Genomic DNA, 23,111 nt, shown 5'->3' with positions numbered 1-23,111 from the left:
ATGAGTCAACAACAACAACATGCTATAGACCACTAGGAGAGAGCTGAAACAGATGAGTTTGGTAACCAGATCTCAAGCCTGGCACAAAGTAATGATACAGTAGTAATGGGAGATTTTAATTATCCAGACCTTTCCTAAAGCTCCCTCTCTGCCAAAAGCATTGTATCTGATAACTTTGACATGCACTCTAGATGTGGGAAAAGTAATTTCAAAGCTTCAAAGGAAAGAGGTAGGAACCTGTGGATTAAAATGTCACAAGAGAAGAATTCATCCCAGGAGAATGAGATACTCAAGACCCAAAGGGAAACAATCCAAAAATCAGAAGGAAATGAGTGTTTTCTCAAGATCACTGTGAATACACAGGGAATTCACCAAACCAACTTAGATTTTAAAAGAACTATACAGAAGATGGAAGCAAGGGTACATAACAGAAGATAAATGTAAAAGTGTGGAATGGGGTCGGAAATTATAAAGCTCAAAATGTGCTGAAGCTGGCAATTTTTAAAAAATGGTATTTAGAATAGCTATAGTGGAGGTAAAAAAGGATAAAAGAGTACAAACTTTGTTTGGGAAGGATGGGATTACAAAAGCAGAGCTACTCAATTGTTACTTTGCTTTTTTTCTCTGTCAAGAAGAATGACCTTGACAGTGGAAATCACAGAATACAATAACAAGGAACGGAAACACAAAATTAATAAGGAGTAAGAGAGCACTTATGATGCCTTTGATGAATTCAAGTCATATGACCCAGATGAACTCAAGTAATGAAAGAACCAACTGATGTAACTGATGAAATTTCCAAGACTAAGGAAAACAGGAGAGGTACCACATTATTGGGAAAGGGAAAATCACCCGGACTTCAAAAACAGGAAGAGTCTACAAACTATAAGCCCTGAGCTTGACTTTGGATCCTGAGAAAAGTCATTGAAAAGATAGTGTCCAAAATCTAAAAAAGGAAAGTAGTGATGACAAAGAACCAACATGGTTTCATCGAGATCAAATCAACGAACTAGTCAATGAAGGGAAGGCTGAGGATATATTTTACCTTAATTTTTGCCAAGCTTTTGATAAAGTAGAGGCAGCATGGCCTAGGAGGTAGGGAGCTGGCCTTGGAGCCAAACAGATCTCTGTTTAAGTCCTGATTCCAACATACTGATCTTGTGACCCCTGACAAGTCACTGCATCTCTCAGTGCCCTTGGCAAAACTGTCTCTTATATTGTAAGATGCAGAAAAGGTGCCACCAACCTATATAGTAAAGGGAGTCTTATCACCTGGGAATTCCTAACACCAGTGGAGTCACAGGTCCAGTGCCTATCTTTTTTTTTTTTTAAGCAATCAGGGTTAAGTAACTTGCTCAAGGTTACATGGCCAGCTATTTCTGGGTGTGGTGCTAAGTATCTGAGCCCGGATTTGAACCCCAGGTCATCCTGACACTGGAGCCGGTGCTCTTACTTGCTGAGCCACCTGGCCACCCCTAGTGCCTATATTTTTAATAAAGTATCTCTTAATATTTTAGTGGAGGAAGTAGAATAACCATGTGATTAGCTATATTCAGAATGGGTTAATTGATCAGACTTAAAGAAGAATTTTTTAACTCATTGTCAATGTGGCAAGAAATCTCCAGTGAATTCCTCCAGAGGAACACTATGCTAGTTAATATTTTTATAAATGACTTGGATAAAGGTCATCAAACTGGCAAGACACAAAGTTTGTAAAGATAATGAACACAATGAATGATAGAGTTTGGGATCCAAAAGAATCTTGACAGGTCAAAACATAGCTAAATCTAGTAAGATGAAATTCAACAGGAATAAATGTAAAGTCTTTACCTGCACATATAAAAAGAAATATCAGCTTCACAAGTATAAGAGAGGAAGGTATAGTTTGTCTGTAGATTTTGTCTGAAAAATATCTGGAGTTTTAAGTGGACTACAATTTTAATACAAGTTGGCAACATGGTGTACAACCAAAAAGTTAATGTGATCCTAGATGCCAATGATGGACAGAACTCTAGGAACAGGGATATAGGAATAGGCATATAATAATCCCACTGTACTCTGTATAATAGAGCTCATGTACTCACATGAGACCTTACCTACAGTGAACCCAATTCTGCATGCCATGGCTGGAGGATACTGATAAACAGGAGAGTTTCAAGACAAGAGCAGCTGGGACGGTGAAGGGCCTTGAATCCATGTCACATGAAAACCAGTTGAAGGAATTGGCATGTATAACTTGGAGAAGACTGGGGGAATATGATAGCTACCTTCAAGCATCTGAAAAACCACCACATATGTGGAGGAAGGATTTAATTTGCTCTATTCATTGCCAGAGCAAAGAACAAGGAACAATGAAAAAAAGGCACATTCAGACTTGACACCGGAAAATATCTTAATAACTAGGATTGAACAGGAGTGGCATGAATAGTCTCAAGAGGTGGTGAGCCTTTAAGAAAAGGTCAGATGACCACTAGTCAGGTGGCGGGAATACCTTTTTTGTGTGGGTTGAACTAACTACCAAATTCTATGATTCTGCAAAGGTTTTGCTTTTCCTGGAGTTAGGATCTATTATACTGTAGATCTGGAGATCAATTAGTATTTTGCAGGGTCCCTTGATCACAAAGTTAACTACTAAGAAGATCAATAAACAAGATGCTTAATTTTGTTTTCTATAAAATGATCATTCATTTTAAAATAAACTAGAATTTTAGAATTTAAACATACAGGTATGGATTATTATCTCCAGTGTTAGGACTTTTTAAAGCTATATCACATGTATTGGTGACCTTGCATATAACTGTTAGCCTCTATTCTAGGCAATAGACCAACATTAGACAATGGTATGAGAAAATATCTCTGATGGCTTTTCTGCAGTGGCTCAGGGTTCCTATGTAACTGCTTTTTTTTTTTAACATTCTGAGGATTTTTTGACATAAAAGGATTATTAAATCAATTAAAATGCATTAAGGCAGCAGTTATGTATGACTATGTTTTAAATGCAAGTAACGGAAACTACAAAAACAGTCTTTATACCCAAAGAAATTACTATCAAGCTAATAGTCCTATGAATATACATGTAAAGAGTATTAACTGATGTTGACAATGTTTTTCATAAATAAAGATAATCCTGATTTGTTATAAGTAAGCTATCCAATTCAACAAATATTTACTCATCATATCATTTACCCTGGCTTAGTCAAGCCTCTCTGGGTCTCAGCTTCCTCATCTGGAAAATGAGATGATTTCTAAAATTCTTTATGTTCCAACATGCCATGACTGTAAGCTACATTTATCAAATATTTCATCTTACTGAAGCAACAGAGCAATCACGGGTAGTGTTAAAAATCTAATCCAGTGAAAAGTTTATGAAAAAAGTCTATGAAAAGTTTAACCACAACCTATCCAGGTAAATCCGAGCAAGGGAAAAGTAAGGTTTAAAAACCAGCCAATCTTCTCAGGAGATATAGAAGAAAATGTGCTATTTCTGTATATCTGACATTTAAATTCTATCCAATATGCATTAATTGAACGTTGTCTTTGTACTTTAGTACTGTTATATCATTAAACACAAAACATCATCACATATTCACACACATACCTTGTTTTTCTTCCTCTGTGTCCATAAAATAAGGCATTCTTTTCATGGTTGCTCTAAACTCCTGTTTTAAGGCTAACATATATTCTTCTGCTTCTCCTGCTTTGAGAGGCACTGGTTTATAATCTGTGTCCTATGTAATTAAAGAGGGAGGAAGAAAAAGTATTTTTTAAAAAGAACATACATATATTGTCATTCTTTATTCTATTAAGTTTCCTTTTCATTTCAACAGGGGCAACTAAGTGCACTGCACATTGGACAAGAGCTCTGGGTCTAGAGCCAGGAAGACCTGATTTCAAATCCAGTCGCAGATATTTACTACTTGTGTGACCCTGGGCAAGTCATTTAATCTCTGTGTGCTTCAGTTTCCTCATCTGTAAAATGGGAATAATAATAGCAACTATCTTCCGGGATTGTTATGAGGATCAAATAAGATAACATAAGATCCTGTGCAAAACATAAATCACCATATAAATGTTAGCTATTATTCAGTTTTGGGCATGTTCATTAAATTGATGGGAGAAATAATTTATTTGGGGGAAAGTTAGGTAGAGCAGTGAATAGAGCACTGGACCCGGAATCAGGAGGACCTGAGTTCAAATCCAACCTCAGACACTTGACACAACTAGCAGTGTGACCTTGGGCAAGTCACTTAACCCCAAATGCCTTGCTACTTCCCCTCAAAAAAAAGGAAAAAAAAAACTTATCTGGACCCCTGCTCTATTCCAAGCATTATTAACCAGTTTGCTATAATTCCACAGGGGTAGTGATTAGAAGCTCTATATTAGACCACAGAGCTGTGAGCTGCAGATTTGTAAGTTCACTTGCTTAATCACAGGAAGTCAACTAGAGGCCCTATACCTTTGTTTTTCCTTGTTATGGTGACCAAGCACAGCATGGCAGAGGTGACTCAATTACATGGAAAGTCCAATAATTTATTTTTATACCTTCAGACCATTAACTCTTGTCCAATATGCCCAGGGGGCCTTCTTATGACCACTTAATCACTGATGATGCCCATATTTCACCCAACCTGAGACTGCCACTAACAGATCATTTCAAGCTGATGCATCATTTTTAGGCCTGCAAAGTAAGATATGTCACTCAAAGGGATCCTGTATTTTGTACAGCCTCTCTAGAATGTTCAGTTATGAAGTCTGGTACCAGGCCTTATAAAAATAAGGCCCTCCAAGAAGGTGGCATCTCAGATCATGAAGAAGATCTGAGGTCCCCTTCATCAGAGGGGACCATGGACCCTTTAATAAAGTCCCATTGGCTCAGAGCTCTGCCTCAGTCTCTTTTATGTAAGCTGGACAATTATAATCCCCAATTTGTGAGACCATGCTAACTTGTAAAAGAAAAATGTCTCAAAAGTATCTTGAATAAATTAGATAACTAGTTCAACTAGTATATTTAGGAACAAAAATAAAATTGTATGCATACAAGATAGAGTATGTAAGTAAAAGTATAGCTCCCCTGCCCCCCAAAAAGCCCCAAAACTATGGTTGTCATATATAACAATCTGAATATAACTTAACAAGCAGGACTATAAAACTGATATGATTTGGAGATACATTGTATTAGCAAAGAGATGTAGAAGCGGTGAAGGATACAATCCTTATGACATATTTTGGAATTACTTGAACCCTTAATTAAATCCTCTATCTAATTTCCCCCACATATTTAAAAATAATGCATTTTAAGAATGGCAATGTGGCATAGTGGATGGAGGAGTAGGCCCTGTAGTCAGGAAGACCTGGCTTTGTCCTCTGCCACTTTCTACCTTGGTTACCACAGACAAGTCAACTAAATTCCTAGAGTCCCAGGTAACTCTCAAGACCATAAATTATAGACAAGTATCTCATCTACACTGGTGGAGGTTGTTTCTACACTAGTAATTCCTCGGCTAATGAAATCATATTTCTAGAACAAAAGACAGCTGTCTAGAAACTGAAATCGTCTGAGAGAGAACAAATAAACTAATTCAACAAAAGTAAGAAGGTTTAAACTGGAATCTCTTCCATTATTACATTGGCCCTTTTTTTTCTTTTTGGAGGGGGGGAAGACTGGGCAATTGGGGTTAAGTGACTTGTCCAAGGTCACAGGCTAGTAAGTGTTAAGTGTCTGAGGCTGGATTTGAACTCAGATCTTCCTGACTCCAGGGCTGGAGCTCTATTCACTATGCCACCTTCTCACCCCTATTACACTGGTTTTTAACTCGGAGGTCCATGAACTTAAAAAAAATTGATGTATCCATTTCAATATGAGTGATTACATTGGGTGTAACCCTATGTATTTTATTTATATATTGAAAAACATGATTCTAAGAAGGGGCCCAGAAGATTCACCAGAGTGCCAGGAGGGCCGAGGGTAAAGAACCCCCGAGTAAAGAGAACGGGAAAAATCAATATTAATAATTTCTCTATGAATATTGAACCTTAAGATGGCCTGAACCTGATCCAGAACAGCAGAATGGCATGCTGGGATACTTACAGGATACAGTGGTGGAGGTTTTAATACGACATCAGGTAACTTTTCACCTCTAGAAAAACCAATAGCCTCAATGTTAAAGGTAAAAGAAGCACGTCCTCTTCCTTTGTTTCCAGCCATTAGAACTCTCACACTATAAAAACAGATAGCCAAATCCCAAAGAACAGTATGTTAGGAATAAAAAATAAAATGACACCTTATAATTTGAAAAAGATTCATATTCCCCTTATTCAATTATAAACTTGTCACTCCAGTCAAGGACTATCTCTTCGAAAAAGATTTATTGAAACACCTACCATGTTCAAGGCATTGAGTTAGACATTAAAGGTTACCAAAAAAAAAAAAAACATTACAGCCCTAAAGTTGTTTGCATGCTTTGGGGAGGGAAAGAGATATAGGCGAATAGATATGAAATCAGGTCTCCTAACCAGGAAAACAACATACATAATTACTACAACCCTGTAAATGAAAAAAACAAAAGAAGTTAAATGCCTAATAATTATGATGACTTAACTTTACCCTGGAGAAGAGTGAAGAAAATTTACTTCCCTCCCTTGTAGAGTTCTGGGACTGTAAGTATAGGAGAGTATATTAAATTGCAAATCTCTTAAGCACAACTTGCTTTTCTTTTTAAATACAATAAAGTTATCGAGTAAATTTTTCTTCCTTCCCCCACCCTAGAGATGGCTACCATTAGACACAAATATGTGTATGTGTGTGTGTGTATACATATATATATATATATATATATATATATTAAAAACCATACTATATATACTTCTACTTATCATTTCTCAGGATACAGAGAGCATTTTCCTTCATAAGTCTTTTGTAGTTAATTTGGGTATTTATAATAGCCAAAATACCTTAGTTGCTTCAAGTTGTTCTTTTTTTTTTTTTTTAAAGCAACTGGGGTTAAGTAACTTGCTCAAGGTTAAACTGCCAGTCATTTCTGGGTGTGGTGCTAAGTGTCTGAGCCAGGATTCGATCCCCAGGTCATCCTGACACTGGAGCCTGTGCTGTTACTCACTGAGCCACCTGGCTACCCCTGTTTCAAGTTGTTCTTAAAACAATACTCCTTTTACTGTATACAGTGTTCTCTTGGTTCTGTTCATTTTGCTCTTCATTATTTCATGCAAGTCTATCCATGTTTTTCTAAGATCATCCAGCTCATCATTTCTTATCAGAGTACTATTCCATCACAATCATATGCTACAACTTGTTCAGCCATTCCTCAATCAATGGGCATCTCCACAATTTCTGGTTCTTTGCCACCCCAAAGAGAACTGCTATGAATATTTTAGAACATATAGGTTCTTTTCCTTTCTCCCTAATCATATTGGGAAACAGACCTAATAGTAGTATTGCTGGGTCAATGGTTGTTTATCAACTCTTTGGGCATAATTCCAGATTGCTCTCCAAAATGGTTGAAAAACTTCACAGTTCCACCAAGAGTGAATTAGTGTCCCAGTTTTTCCACATCCTCTCCAACATTTGTCACTTTCCCCTGCTATCATTTTAGCCAATCTAATACATGTAAAATATCTCAAGTTTGTTTTAATTTGTATTTCTCTAATCAATAATGATTTAGAGCATTTTTCATATGATCAAAAGCTGTTTTGATTTCATTATCAAAAACCTGCCTGTTCATATCCTTTGACCATTTACCAATTTGGGAATGACTTGTATTCTTACAGATTTTAAAAAGGTTTTATATATTTGAGATATGAGACCTTTATCTGAGAAATTGTCTACAAAATTTTCCCCCCAATTTTCTGCTTTCTTTCTGACCTTAGTTATATCCATTTTATTTATACAAAACCTTTTTAATTTAATGTAATCAAAATTATTCACTTTATATCTCCCAATACTCTCTATCTCTTGTTTATTAATTAATTGCTCACCTATCCATAAGTCTGATAAGTAGTATGCTCCATGTTCTTCAAATTTTCTTGTAATATCTCCTTTTATATCTAGGTATTGTATACACTTTGACCTAATCTTAATAAATGGTGTAAGATATTGGTCTAGGCATAATTTCTACAAAACTGCTTTCCAGCTTTCCCAAAAATTTTTATCACATAATTATACCCAAAACTTCAGTTTTTACACTTGTCAAACACAGTATTACTATAGTCATTTCATTTACTGTAAATTGTCTGTCTACTCTGTTCTACTGATCTACTTTTCTATTTCTTAGCCAGTACCAGATAGTTTTGATAATTATTGCCTGGTACTGCTAAACATCCTTCCTTAACATTTTTTTCATTAGTTCCTTTGGTATTCTTGATCTTTTGTTCTTCTAGATTAATTTTGTTAATATTTTTGGTAGTTTAATTGGGACAGCATTCCCAGATATTTTATACTGTCTACAATTAATTTAAATGGGGTATCTCTTACTACTTCTCCTTGCAGAGTTTGTTGGTAATACATAGGAATGCTGATGATTTATGTGGGTATACTTTATATACTGCTACTTTGCTAAAATTGTAGTTTCAACTAACTTTTTAGTTGAGTCTTTGGGATTTTCCAAGTATATCATCATATTATCTGCAAAAAGAGAGTTTTATTGCCTCATTGCTCATTCTGATGCCTTCCATTTAATTTTCTCTTATTGCTATTGCTAGGATTTCCAATGGAATATTGAATAATATTGTTCACAGTGGGCATCCTTGTTTCATACTAGTTCTTAATGGGAAGCCTTCTAGGTTATCCCTATTACAAATAATACTTGCTAATGGTTTTATACAAATGCTTCTTATCAATTTAAGAAAAAAATCCATTTATATCTACACTTTCAGTGTCTTTAATAGACATGAGTGTTGTAATTTGTCAAAAATCTTTTTTCTGCAGCTATTGATACAATCATATGATTTTTGTTACTTTTATTATTGATACAATGAATAGTTTTCCTTATGTTGAACCATCCCTGGTCGTAATGTACAATCTGTTATAATGTCCTATCTAGAATTTTATTTAGGATTTTTACATCCACATTCATTAATGAAATTGGTCTATACTTTTCCTTCTTTGTTTTTCACTCTTTCTGGTCAATATCATATGTGTTTCTCTTTGCCTATTATTCCAGACAATTAATTTAATGCTGGAAGTAGTTGTTCCCTAAATGTTTGGTAGAAATCATTTGTGTATCTATCTGGTCCTGGTCCTTTTTTCTTAGGAGGTTCACTTACAGCCTGTTCAATTTCTTTATCTAAAACAGGTCTATTTAGATACTCTATTTCTCTTCTGCTAAATCTAGACAGTTTATATTTCTTTATATACTCTTCTATTTCACTTAGATTGCTGAGTTTATTGGCATATAACTGGGCAAAATAACTCCTTATAATTGCTTTGATTTCATATGTTAGTGTATATTCACCCTTCTCATTTTTTAATACCAATGATTTCATTTTCTCTTTTAAAAAATGGTTCATCTATTTTTTCATAAAAACTACTCCTGGTTTTATTAATTCAATTGTTTCCTTACACTCAATTTTATTAATTTAATTTTTAGGATGTCTAATTTAGTGTTTAATTGGGGATTTTTAGTTTGTCTTTTTTTAAAAATTTTTAATTGCACACCCAATTCAATTGGTCTGCTCTCTATTTTATTGATGTAATCATTTAGATATGCATTTTCCTCTAATTACTGCTTTTGCTTTAACGTCTTACTGAACAGGAATAGTATCAAGGCCCTTCAGTTTTAAAGTTTCATTGATTGAATGACCACTTTATATACTTCTTCAGAATTTCAAAACTCCCACGGTACCAAATTCAACATCCTTCTATCCTGAAATCATTGGTTTATGTTCAACACTGAATTATGTGGAGTTTTCTTTTCTGTTCATATGAACTACATGAAGAAATAAATATTAAACTGGATATTTCACATGATGTCTGTTAAAGTTAGAAAATAATTTAACATTATTTTAGTAATAATAATAATTCATCTAACTTTTAAAATATTAAGCACAATTTTTTTTAGACTCTAGAGATATAAATACTAAAATTAAAAAAAAAACAGGGGGGCAGCTACATGGTGCCCTGAATAGAGCACAGGCCCTGCAATCAGGAGGACCTGAGTTCAAATTTGATCTCAGACACTTAACACTTACTAGCCGTGTGACCTTGGGAAAGTCACAACCCCAATTGCCCTTCCTTCCCTCCTCCAAAAAGCAAAAAACCCCAAAAAACAAAACAAGCCATTATCAATGACCTTACATTCTACTAGGCAAACTCCTCCTCAAGTGCCTACAACTCAATATTCTTATAGTTTTCCTTTGCTTGTTCGTTTTAAAACATAATGCAAAATCAGCTAATTATGATAATTATCTCCCATTTTAAAAAATTTCCCTTCCTGCCAGCTCAGACATTCTGTGATTCTCTACCTTTTTACTACAAAACCAAATGGCAAGAGATTAATGCTCAAATGACATCCCCCAATGGTTTTTTAATTGCTAAATCAATGGAATATATATAGTGGGTCTATCAAAGCAAGTTTTGAAAGTATTGGGAACATTTTAAGGGACATGGCGGACTAAACACTTTTCCCAATCCCTATTCACTCTCAAAAAAATTCCAAAAAAGAAATTTTATGCCAACATCGTAGTAATTAAAGTTGAATCCAAAAGGGGGAAAAAAGAAAGATATGCCTTCAAGAACTAACATACAAGAAAGTTAATTTTTAAAGGCCTTCCTCTTCCCCTCTACAAGCCACAAGGTTCTTGGTACTGAGGTACAAATCAACTGTTAAGTCTGACCTTGGGTACTATATTAAGATCCCCTCTTACATCATTTCACCTCACACTTTAATCATATTGTTCCATACCCCACTCCACACCCAACCCCTATCCTCAATTAAGGCTGTAGAGGCTGGGCAGATCCTGATTAGGCTCAACCAGTGAAAGAAAGAACAAAAATGAAGGTAGGATCTGGGGCAAGGAAGCAGCAAGAGTGGGTTTTATTCAGTTTGAGAAGGAAACTAAAATTTAGCTAGGGCTATTCTAGTTTCCCTCCTCCCCCTGCCCCAATGGTTATTTGAGGCAGGGACTTAAGTCAGTATACACTCAATCCCCATCATGGGAGGAGGGCTGAGATAGCTTTGCAGCCCTACCACAAAGTACCTTTAGGCAAAGAGGGAGGAGTCATAAATTAAGTGACAGTAAGATTGGGGGGGAAAGCACTGGGAAATAAAACAACAGAGAAGATAATAAAACTAAAAGGAAAAGTAGTAAAAGCATTACAAAGTTCTTTTAATGAATATTATAAAACAAAGGAAAGTGAATTAAAGCCTGATGAGATTCAGAATTCTTCGGAATAACAAGAAACTAACTATAAAACAAAAAGAAACTCCAGAATGGGTCAAAAGATGAAGAAAGGGATTTAAGGAATTCCTGGAAAGAAGGGGGAAAAAAGGTGAGGATAACATTAGATTTGCAAGCAACAAATAAATACAATTACCAAGGAAAGAAAAAAGTAATAAAATAAATTTCAATGCTTTTAGGGGTTTGGGTCTTCAACCCTAGAAAGTAAAAAAAAAAAAATAAGGGAAAATCATGAAGAGATAAAAAACATGTAAGGGAATAGAGTAGAATTTAAAGAAATAGGAGACATGAAGGTATAGGAGCAGAATTGAAGCTCTAAATCCCATAACTACAATCCTGGTGAATCAATGTATTTTTGGAGACAAAACTACATAATGGAAGAGGTGCATTTTGGGGAGAAGGGAAGACAGAGGGGAATAGGAAATATGCCCTTAAAGTCCCTGAGAACTTCTATAGTCTCTCAGCAATAAGGTAGGCTACAGGAGAATGGGAGAGAAGTCACAGAAAAGAGGAATTGAAACTGGGGAATAAAAGGGAGAGGTGGGTTTTAACCCAATGGAGAAAGAGAAGGAGGTCCAACAAAAGAACACTAACTATGGGGGGAGAAGAGATATATGCCAGTGATGGGAAAAGGTGACTTTGTGATGGGTTTAACCTAGAGGGAGTTAGTACATGAAGACCACCTTCTCTAAGATTACATTGGATAACATCCTGTGCCAGGAAGAAGGAAATTTGAGCTGCTGGGGCAACTGGCTTCTTAAAGGAGTAGAGCATAGATTAAAAAACGAGATGGTTTAACAGATGAGAAAAATGGTAACAGGGAGAACAGAATATAGAAATGGATAATTGGGGGCACTAATTCCTATGATTAGATGGTTTCTATCCATATTACTTCCCTAATGAATTTCTAAGAATAAGGTACAAAAAGAAAAAAAAGGATGTTTTGGCAGAATCTATAATGGCAAAATTTGTTTGAAGAGGGTGCTCCAATACTTCAAAAGCTTTAACACCATGAGAAGTACAAAGAAATTAAAGAAGAAAAAACATATAGAATAGAATAAAATTTCAGAAAGGACAAAAAGAATTAATGAAATGAACAAAGAAAAGAAATTCTTTTTAGAAAAACATGCAAAAAAACTCAAAATATACTGCTATAGGAGAGGGCAGGAAGGAGATTTTTTTTTACTAATCACTTAATTGGGGGTAAGGGTCTTTAGGTAGTGATGTGGATAGAGACCAGGCCTGGAGTAAGAAAGACCTGAGTCCAAATCTGGCCTCAGATACTTACTAGCTGGGTGACTCTGGGCAAGTCACTTAACCCTGCTTGCCTCAGATTTCTAATCTGTAAAATGAGTTGGAAAAGGAAAGGGCAGACCAGTCTAGTATCTTTGTCAAGAAAATCCCAAATGGGGCAAAAAAGAGTTAGTTGGACATGACTGAAAAACAACAAATAACTGAGGTAGGAAGAATGAGATGAAGAAATAGATAATTAAATAAATTACTTAAGAAATAAAATGAAAGTACCACTCCAAAAAAAACTAGCCAAAGAAGTTAACAAATTTGGAGAAGCCTTTGGAAGTAGGGTTACATGTGGGGATTTTTAAAAAACCCAACTTTTAAAAAATGCAGTATTAGATCAAACAAAAATAACTGTCACAACAATGTCAATGGATAAATAATCCAATAAAATTAAAAAGTGCTAGAATAGATAAGGAACCAATAATTCAAGAAAGATAAAAATCAAAGACAAACATAGACTAAATATATACCAAAAAAACAGGTGTTAAAAGTCATGCTATCAGACAAAAATAAAAATTCACAATATCAATAGACATAAACAAGGAAATTACACTATGCTTAAAGGAACCATAGAAAATGAGCCAATAATAATACTGAGTATACATCAAATGGCATAACACCTAAATTTATAAAAGAAAAATCAGTTTAATGGCAAAAAGTTTTATAGAGTAACACAAACAGAATATAAGTAGTTAATGTACCTCTCTCAGATGTGAACAAATCTAACAGAAAGATAAGAGGAAAAATAGAGACCTGATAAACTGCTGAAGAATTTAGAGTGGAAAGATTTACTGAACCTTTTGAATGGAACCACTAAAGATTGTATATACTCTGCAGCCACACATGGAATTTTCATAAAACAGACTGCTAAATGTGAAAAAGTACTAAAAACATCCTTTACAAGCCATCATACAATAACAACCAGCAATCAATTTAGAGAATATGAGCACATACCTAAATTAAGATTTAACAATGAAATCCTAAATAATGAGTGGGTCAAAAAACAAATAACAGAAACAACCATATGGAATATAATGATAATGATAGGATAAAATACCAAAGTTTCTCACTGCAGCTATAGCAATTCTCAGGGGGAAAATTATATAGCTAAAACACATGTTAACAAGATATAAAAAGAATATAAATAAATTAATAAACAAAATTTTAAAAATTAGGAAGCCAACAAAAAAAGTGAAGCAACTATGGCCATCTGTGTAAAATTAGAGGAGAAATAGACAAATTGGAAACCAAAAGACTATAAAACTAATAATCAGAAGTAAAATCTAGTTCTTTGAAAAGATTAATATAATTGATAAGCCTTTATCCAACCTGATTAAAGAGTTAAATCAACAAAATGAAAAAAACAAATAATGTCAAATCACAACATACCCAGTAGAAATAAAAATTATTAGAACCTACTATATATGGTTCTATGTCAATAAAATTGAGAATTCAAATTTACAGAGAATTAGCTACAAAAATATAAAACACCTAAATTAATAGTATACCAAACAAATCTTAAATAATTCAATTTGAGGGGTGGCTAGGTGGTGCAGTGAATAGAGTATCAGCCCTGAAGTCAGGAGGACCTGAGCTCAAATCTGGACTCAGATACTTAACACTAGCGTGTGACGTTGGGCAAGTCACTTACCCCAATTGCCCCTCCAAAAAAAAAATAGTAATTCAATTTGAGAAAAGGAAACTGAAATAGCACCCTGGTTTAAATGTATTTATAGGAGTTATACTAAACTTTTAAAGAATAATTAATACCATATGTAAGGAACTAATTAAAATATGTGAAAATAAGAAGGATCCTCCAATGATAAATGGTCACTTAAACATGTCAATGGGCAGTTTTCTAAGAAACCAATAACCATAGGAAATAATGCTCCAAGTCACTAATCATTAGAGGAGTGCAAATTAAACCAACTCTGAGGTAATATGACACACCCATAGGGCTGGCAAAGTTGACAAAAAAGGGAAAGAAAAAATATTGAGGAGACTGTCAGAAAACAAGCACATTGATGCACTACTGATGGAGTGGTGAATGGGTAATTAGTATGCAAAGAAATTTGGAACTGTGCCCTCAATCTTATTAAACGGCATACCTTCTGACTTAGGAATACCACTTCTATGTCTATACTCCACAGGGATCAAAGAAAGAGAAGAAGAAAACAGTCTATATGTACCGAAATATTTATAGCCACTTTTTTTTATAGAGGCAAAGATCTAGAAACTAGATGCCCAAATATTGCAAAATAGCTGACTTCCCTGGTTCCCCACTAACAAACTAATTTCTCCAGAAGCCTTCCCCAATTCCTCTTAATTCCAGTGCCTTTCCTATTTAAATTACTTTCTACTTATTCTGCATATAGTTTATTTTGTATATATTTGTTTGTATATTGTCTCCTGGATTAGATTATAAACTCCTTGAGGGCAGGGACTGTCTTTTGCCTCTTTAGGTATCCCCAACACTTAAGCAATGTCTGGCACATAGTAGGTACTTAATAAATGTTTCCTGATTAGTTGATTATACAAATGTAATAGAATACTATAGTGCCATATGAAATGATGAATGGGACAGTTTCAGGAAAAAATGAAGAAATGTATGAATTAATTCTGAGTAAAGTGGGCAGAAACAGGAGAACAATTTAATACTCTAACAAGAACAACTTGGAAAGACTTCAGAATTCTTATCAATGTAATATCATACCATGATTCCAGAACATAGATGATAAAACACAATTCACACCTCCTGACAGGGATGGTAGATACATGCATAATAACAGGTAATTTTTTGCTATAATTAATGTGGAATTTCTTCTGCTTGATTATGCATTATTTGTTACAAAGGGTTTATTTTTCTTTCTTCTTCCTCTCCCCCAATGGAGAAAGGGAAATGTGGTAGAGAGAGAAAAACAAATATTACTTAATTTTTTTTAAAAAGAAGTTTTTAAAAAGTATGCCCACTTTTAAAAAGTTTTGAAAGGGTAGAGCTGTAGACCAATATAATTAGTGAATATCAATTCAAAAATACTAAATAAAATCCTGGCAAAAAAAGCCGGTGAGAAAAGCAATTTTTCCAAAAAGTCATTCACTCTGATTAAGTTGGATCTAAAACAAAGATTCAGGGATACTGCAACATTAGCAAAACAATTAACAATTAATCACATTAGGAAAAAAAAATCTAAGACCTCATCATTATATCAATATTCCTGTGCATCTGTGACTCATGAATTTTGGAGTTCCCTCCAACAATGCAGTCTTGCCTGCCCATTCTGCTGGTATGACTCAACTATATTTACCCCAAATTTCATCACATGGAGTCCATCCCAACATTCTGGAAGGATGGATGAATATATAGAGAGATAGATAAAGAAAGAAAAAACATTTATTAATTACTATAAGCCAAGCATGGGACTAAGAGCTAGGATTACAAATAAATACATGCAAAAAGAAAGGCAGTTCTTACCCTCAAAAAGCTTACATTCTAATTAAGAAAGACAACAAATAAAAGAGCTGAAAAGCAGGGAGAGGAGTGTGGGAGAAGTTAGAAAAGTAGTGCTAAAAGTCTAAGCCTCATTATATATTCCCATAATTGGCATCGGGAACTCCTCACATGTAAGTCTGAGGTAAGGAACTCACTATTTTGAGAAGACCATAGGGGTGGAGGTATTATTTACTAGCATAAGAAGGTTGATGGGACAGAGGTTGAGAAGTGGTCTGGTAAGTAACTGAGCCAGGTTTGAAATGAGCACACTGGAATTCTTTCTTGTTCTCTCCTAATTTTGCAAAGGAACCAACTGAGTTCTTTGGCTATCCACCTGTCACCCTTCATTCTTGGCACATGTTCAGCCCTTCTTCTATTCCTGTCATACAGTTCCTTGACAATCCTTTACTCCTGTTCTTTGGAGTTCTTCATTCCTTTTGTATTACAGCCCATTCAAGCCCCCCATAAGATTTTCCGTTTTGGGCCAGGACAACCCATTTTTATATGAATAAATGAATAAAAAGTACTTGTTAGAGTCCAACCCTCATTTATATTTTTAAAAAAGAAATTCCATAAATAATATCATATGATGATCTTTTTTTAAATAAGATATAAATTATCTAATATAAAACCAAGAGCCAGAATTATTTGCAAAAGGAAAACAGTAGAAACTTTCCCAAATAAACAGCAGAGTAAAGCAAAGATGCCACCTTTTCTCAAATGTTCTAGAAATGGAAACAATAGTAATAAGATATAGAAGTTAAAAGTATAAAAATGAGAAAAGAAGAACCAAAATTATCCCTATTGGCTGACTACATAATGTTATATTTAGAAAATCCTGGGAATCAGCAAAGAAACATGAGAAATCCACAGCTTCACTAAAGTTGAAGGCTACAAAATAAACCCTCAAAAGCAACATTTTTATATAGCAACAACAAAATTCAGGCAGTTAATGATAGAAATGGGAATACCACTCAAATAACTAGAAAATACACAAACTATTTGGGAATCAGCCTACCCAAACACACTCAATACCTATATAGAGACAACTACAATAAAGAACAACTTAAATAATTGGAAGAATAATTAGTGGTCATGGCCAGGTGATGACAATAAAATAAAGACAATACCATGAATTTAATTTATGGATATACTGCTATGCCAATCAAACTATCTAAGGGATACTTGACAGGGCTAGACAAAATGAAATTCATTTAAAAGAACAAAAGATCTAGAATATAAAAAAAATAATAATGAAAGTAGGTATAGATGAAGCAGGAATATCTCTTTCAGAACTCAAATTATAATACAAAGAATTAAAATTATTTAATACTGATTAAAAATATAAAAGTATATCAGTGGAACAGACTAAACAAGAAAGAATCAGAAATAACTGAATACCTCAGTGATCCATCAATCCTATTTGACAAGAAATACAAGAAAAGGGAAAGCAGTCTTATAGAAATTAGAATTAAACTAGAGTTTCATGGATCCATCTGGCAATCTAGTGAAGTCTATGGACCCCTTCTCAGGATAATTTTTAGATGCACATAGTAAAATACGTGGGATTACCAAAGGAACAAACTGTACTGAAAGAGTTCTCAAAAAAAAAGCGTCTCTGTGTGTGTGTACCTCCTGGTTTAGATCAATTATCTTATAACAACTTCTATAAAAAATTAAAAATGGATAAGTAACTTGAATATTAAAAATCATAAAAATATTAAAAGATCATTTAGAGGGAGGATTCTGGGAAGATGGTGAAGTGGGTCAGAAAATTCCAAGCTCTCAAGATTTTCCCCCACAAAAGAGTTAATAACATCTTAAAGGTGAACAAAGTGTAGGTGCAGATAAATAAGAATAGGGACACAATTGGAGTCTTTCTGGGACAATATGAGAAGGTCTGAAGAAAAATCCCAGAATGAGTTTGGTCCCTGTGAAGAGTAAACATCTCCAGGCTAGGTTATGCTTCAACAACCAGTCCCAGGTGGCTTAAACAACAAGTGGAAACTTGTGGGTTAGTTGGTTCGAAAGGGTGCCTCAGCCCCAGCAACAGGAACTTTTGCCCCAGGAATAGTGAGGGGAGTTGGGCATCTGAGCCCAGGAAGTTTGAGCGAACCACTGCAGAAAAGGAATGCCAGACCCAGCTGTGCTGTGAAGAGCAGAGGGGAGTGAGAAGGCACCAGCACACACCTGGTGAGTGCAGAAGACGTGGGACAGAAAGCCCCTGGCTGTGGGCACTTACAGGAGGTTGGGGGTTTGGCTTTGTTTCCAGGCTAGAAGAAAGAACTGAATATCTGGGGCAAGAGAGGCACCATTTCCCATACCCCAGGGATAGTGGTTATTACAAAAATTAAGCTATTACCACCAAAAAAATGCATAGGCAAAGGAGAAAGAATTCAACCTTTGAATGAAAAGAAAAAAAATGAAAAGAAAGCTACTATGGGAATAGAGATGATCCAAATTCATCTTCAGAGGAGGATATTAAAGTAAAAAAACCCCCAAAGAGTAACGTCAAATGGACACTTGCCCAAAAAAGAATTCATAGAAGATGCTAAAAAAGACTTTATTAATCAAATGACAGAAATGGAGGAAAAACAAAAACAAAATCCAAGAAAAACAAGAAGGGTATGAAAGTCAACCAATTAGAAAAGGAAATCTAGAACCTTAAGGAAGAAAATGATACCCTAAAAATTAGAATTGGGCAAAGTGAAATCAGCAAAAATATGAGATCAAAAAATAATTAAACAAAATATGGATAATGAAAAAATAGTAGAGAAAGTGAAACATCTTATAAAAAAATGACAGATTTGGAAGATACAACAAGAAAGGAAAATATAAAAATAATCAGACTAAAGTTATGATCAAAAAAGTAATGCTGATAAAATAGTACAAGAAAAAATTAAATTGTCCTGAAGCATCAGAACAAGGGGGAAAAGTAGAAATAGGAAAAAATCCATTGATCACCACTTAAAAAGAGATCCTATGAGAAAAACTCATAGGAATATAGTCAAATTACAAAACCCCCAGCTGAAGGAAAAAATATTAAAAGCATCAAGATTAAAACAATTTAAATACAATAGTGGCACAATTAGAATTACACAAGACATAACAGCAGAGACATTAAAGGACAGCAGGTCTTGGAACATACCATATTGAAGAGCAAAAGAACTGAGGCTCTGGCTGAAAATATCATACCCTGCAAAGTTAAGTATTTTTTTTTGTTCAGGATAATGAATGAAAAAAAAAAAACCAGACATTTGATTAACTCTCAAACTTTCAAGACTTTGTTAAAAAAAACAACCTGAACTTAATAGAAGATTTGTCATATAAGAACCTAGAGAAATATAAGGCATATAACAAATACTGATTATAAGGGATCCATAAGGACAGACTATTTACTTTTTATATATGTAAAATGTATGTCTGAGATTCTTATTAATAATTGGGTAGCTCATAAGAAAGATTGGGGTAAACCTGAGCATGATATGAATTTAAAAAGTAAAACCATTTAGGAACAGTTTAAAAGAATAATTATTGGGGCAGCTAGGTGGTACAGTGAAGAGAGTACCAACCCTGGGGTCAAGAGAACCTGAGTTCAAATCTGACCTCAGACACTTACTAGATGTGTGTCCTTGGGCAAGTCACTTAACCCCAACTGCCTTGCCTTCCCCCAGTTATACAAATGAGGTGCAAGAGGAAGAACTGATACAGAGGAATTAGACTGTGGAGTAAGGCTGGTAGTTCTGGTAACATACTTTCATCAGAATGGGTTTAAGAGGGAACAATACACAAATATTTAGAAGAATATAAGTCTTCTAAATTCAGAAGAAATAAAATGGTATGGTCCTAGGGAGGGGAGAGAGGACAAGGGAGGGATCTTTAGAGGGTAGGATGAGAGAATAGGTAAAAGGGTATAGAAGGATGATTAGATTTATGGGAATGGGAGGATAGGGGAGGGACCCTTGCAGTGGGGTAGGCAAGTAATAGGAGGGCAAGGTAGTGGGTAGAAGTGAAGCACAGGAGGCAGGAAGGATAGAAAACAAGATATGCACAAACATAAAAGCAAAGATCAAGAGTAGAATATGTTTGGGAAAGTATATGTCTATATACATATGTATATATGTATATATGTATGTATGTATCTATAGCTATAGAGAAACATATCTATATTGTAGCCTGGGAGGGGGGAAAGAGACAAAAAGAAAAAAGCAAAAAAGTGCACAACAGAGAACAAAAGAAAACTTACAAGGAAGCAAAGAAAGATGGACAATTCTTAACACAACCTGCATTATTTATCATACAGGCTTTCTTGAAATGAAAATTTATTGTTACATATTTTCAATCTTCTCTTACATTCTGCTATGCACACAGCATGCTTTTTGTTCCTTTCTTTAGATTTAAGTTCCAATATTTAAGTTTATGATATATTTTTGTTTCTTTTCTCTATTCCATTTGTGTTCTGGCCCTTGAGTCAGAAATAAAATTTTTAAAAAAGGTCATTTAAAAAATTACAAGAGGGGCATCTAGGTGGCGCAGTGAATAGAGAACCAGCCCTGGAGTCAGAAGGACCTGAGTTCAAATCTGACTTAATATGGAACACAAAAAACTAGCCATGTGACCTTGGGCAAGTCACTTAACCCCAATTGCCCTACCTTCCCCCTCCAAAAAAACAAAAACAAAACAAAACAAACAATAAAAAAAATAAAAAATTACAAGAGGAGCAAATCATATGTCTTTTACAATTATGTGAAGAGGTTGAATTTTTAGCCAAACAAGGAATAGAGGCTATTACAATTGAAACATCTGTGTATAAGCAAAAAAGAATGCTGGTGGTTTGTCCTTCATTCTTGAAAAAGACTGATGATATCAGGAGGAGGATGTCTCTACTTACAAGTTAATAGAATTTAAATGAGGGAGGGCTGTGCAAAGATATCAGCCTCACTTTATCCTCCAGAGTCATTTAAGTCTGGTAGAAGACACAGGTCAGGAAGAAGGAAGATGACCCCAGAGGACAGACCTTGACCTTTGTAAGCTAAGGTCTCTCCTCAGTCTCAGTTTCTCTGAGGCAACATCTATTCAGTGAGTTAAGACTAGGTAAGAAATGAATCAAAAGATGGCCTAGTTTGTCTACACCCCCCCAAAAAAAATAGGAGTGGCTAGGTGGCACAGTGAATACAGAACCGGCCCTGGAGTCAGGAGGACCTGAGTTCAAATCCAGCCTCAGACACTTAACATTTACTAGCCGTGTGACCTTGGGCAAGTCACTTGACCCCAAATTGCCCTGCCTTCCCCCCTCCCAAAAAAAAAGCAAAAAAATAGTATTAATAAAATAAAACTGGAAGGGGAAGACCCTCAGGGTTTCTGTCTAGAACAGAAACAATTGTTATATATACTCCCTCCACACTCAGAGTCATCAAAATCCAAACAATGACCAAGTGAGGCTTAGTGAGACTTGTGATGGGACATATCATTGGCCAATCGGCAAGAACCAGCGGGACTTGGGTTTAAGGCATGGTCTAGTAGATCCATTTGAATCCCAAAGAGCTTTACAGAAACCTCGTTTTCCAGAGCTCTATTTCAAGAAACTGAATAGGTTTTGTTTAAGCAAAATGAATACAAGTAGGATAAGAAAGGGAGGTGTCAACTAGGGAAAAAATTGTACCAAATATTTGATAGAAGCTTGATATCCAAGATAAAGAGCAAAGTAAAAAATAAATAATAAAAAAGCCATTTCCTCATAGAAAAAAATCTTTGCTTCAACTGTCTTTCCTTTTAAACTCTAGAACGTAGCAGAGCTTGGTACATAGTAGGGGCTTAATAAATGGCTTTTCACACATTCATTTATTTGTCAGAGGACAGACAATTCTCAGAAAGAACCATATGAAAGAATGCTCTAAATTACTAATAAGAGAAACAAAACATAACCCAAAAATCTTACATCACAAGCAGCAAAATGGCAAAGATGACAAAAGTTTGGAATGATCATTGTTCAAGGGCTTGTGTGAAAGGCTGTGCACACTTAGTGCTGAGAATTACTCTAACCATTCTGAAAAGCAATTTGTAATTATGGAAAGAAAATGAATAAAATATCTATACTCTTTGACCCAGATTCCCCCTGCTATGCATGCATCATAATGACAAAAGGCCCCACATACACTAAAATACTTTCAACATTACTTTTTATGGGGCAGCGAAGTGGCACAGTAAATAGAGCACTGGGCTAGGAATCAGGAGGATTCATCTTCATAAATTCAAATCCAGCCACAGACACTTATTAGCTGAATGACCCTGGGCAAGTCATTTAACCCTGTTTGCCTTAGTTCCTCATCTGTAGAAAGAGCTGGAGAAGGAAATGGCAAACCCCTCCAGTATTTTTGCCAAGAAAATCCCAAATGGGGTCCTGGGGATCAGACACAATTGCCAACATAACAAAAAGGACAACAAAACACTAAAGACAAGTTACAGGCTTGTAACTGGAGAATGGCTAAACAAATGATGGTATAAGACAGCTATGGAATATTACTAAGATGTAAGAAACTATGCATGTGACAATTATGGATAAGCACGAAAGAACTTATGAACAGATGTAGAGAGAGAGGAAGGCAGGACCGGGAAAATCATATACATAAATACTCTAACAATCTAAATAGAGAAAAACAATAAGGGGGCAGAGCCAAGATGGCAGAGTAGAAGCACGACCTTCTCGTGGCTCTGGCTCCCATCTTCCCCAATCCACGTAAAAAGGAGACTCTAAACAAACTTTGGAGCTGCAGAACCCACAAAATGACACAGAGAAGCTAACCTCCCGCTGAGGACAGCCCGGCAGGCTGGCAGGAATCCAGCACAGCGCTCTGGGAGCCCAGCCCAGCCCCACTTTAGCCCCAGGCTTTAGCCCCAGGGCAGGCCTGACCAG

At 35.3% G+C, this 23,111-nt stretch overlaps 1 protein-coding gene across 4 annotated transcripts in view; it reads right to left on the bottom strand.

Annotated features, from left to right (window-relative positions):
* POLR3G (RNA polymerase III subunit G) overlaps nt 1–23,111 on the bottom strand; it is a 527,072-nt gene that overhangs the window by 38,316 nt on the left and 465,645 nt on the right. For all 4 annotated transcript variants that reach the window (XM_069085085.1, XM_069085082.1, XM_069085083.1 and 1 more), the window contains 2 exons: nt 6,089–6,218; nt 3,599–3,728 (listed from right to left, as the gene is read on the bottom strand). In XM_069085085.1, coding sequence (XP_068941186.1) covers nt 3,599–3,728; nt 6,089–6,205 — 247 coding nt within the window. In that variant the 5' untranslated portion in view covers nt 6,206–6,218. The remainder of the gene's footprint in view (nt 1–3,598; nt 3,729–6,088; nt 6,219–23,111) is intronic.

Source organism: Petaurus breviceps, unplaced genomic scaffold (assembly GCF_028583685.1).
Source record: "Petaurus breviceps papuanus isolate PSGF00001 unplaced genomic scaffold, PetGlider_PUasm1.0 175, whole genome shotgun sequence".
NCBI classification, from domain to species: Eukaryota; Metazoa; Chordata; class Mammalia; order Diprotodontia; family Petauridae; genus Petaurus; species Petaurus breviceps.
This window is presented reverse-complemented; position numbering and strand designations above follow the sequence as displayed.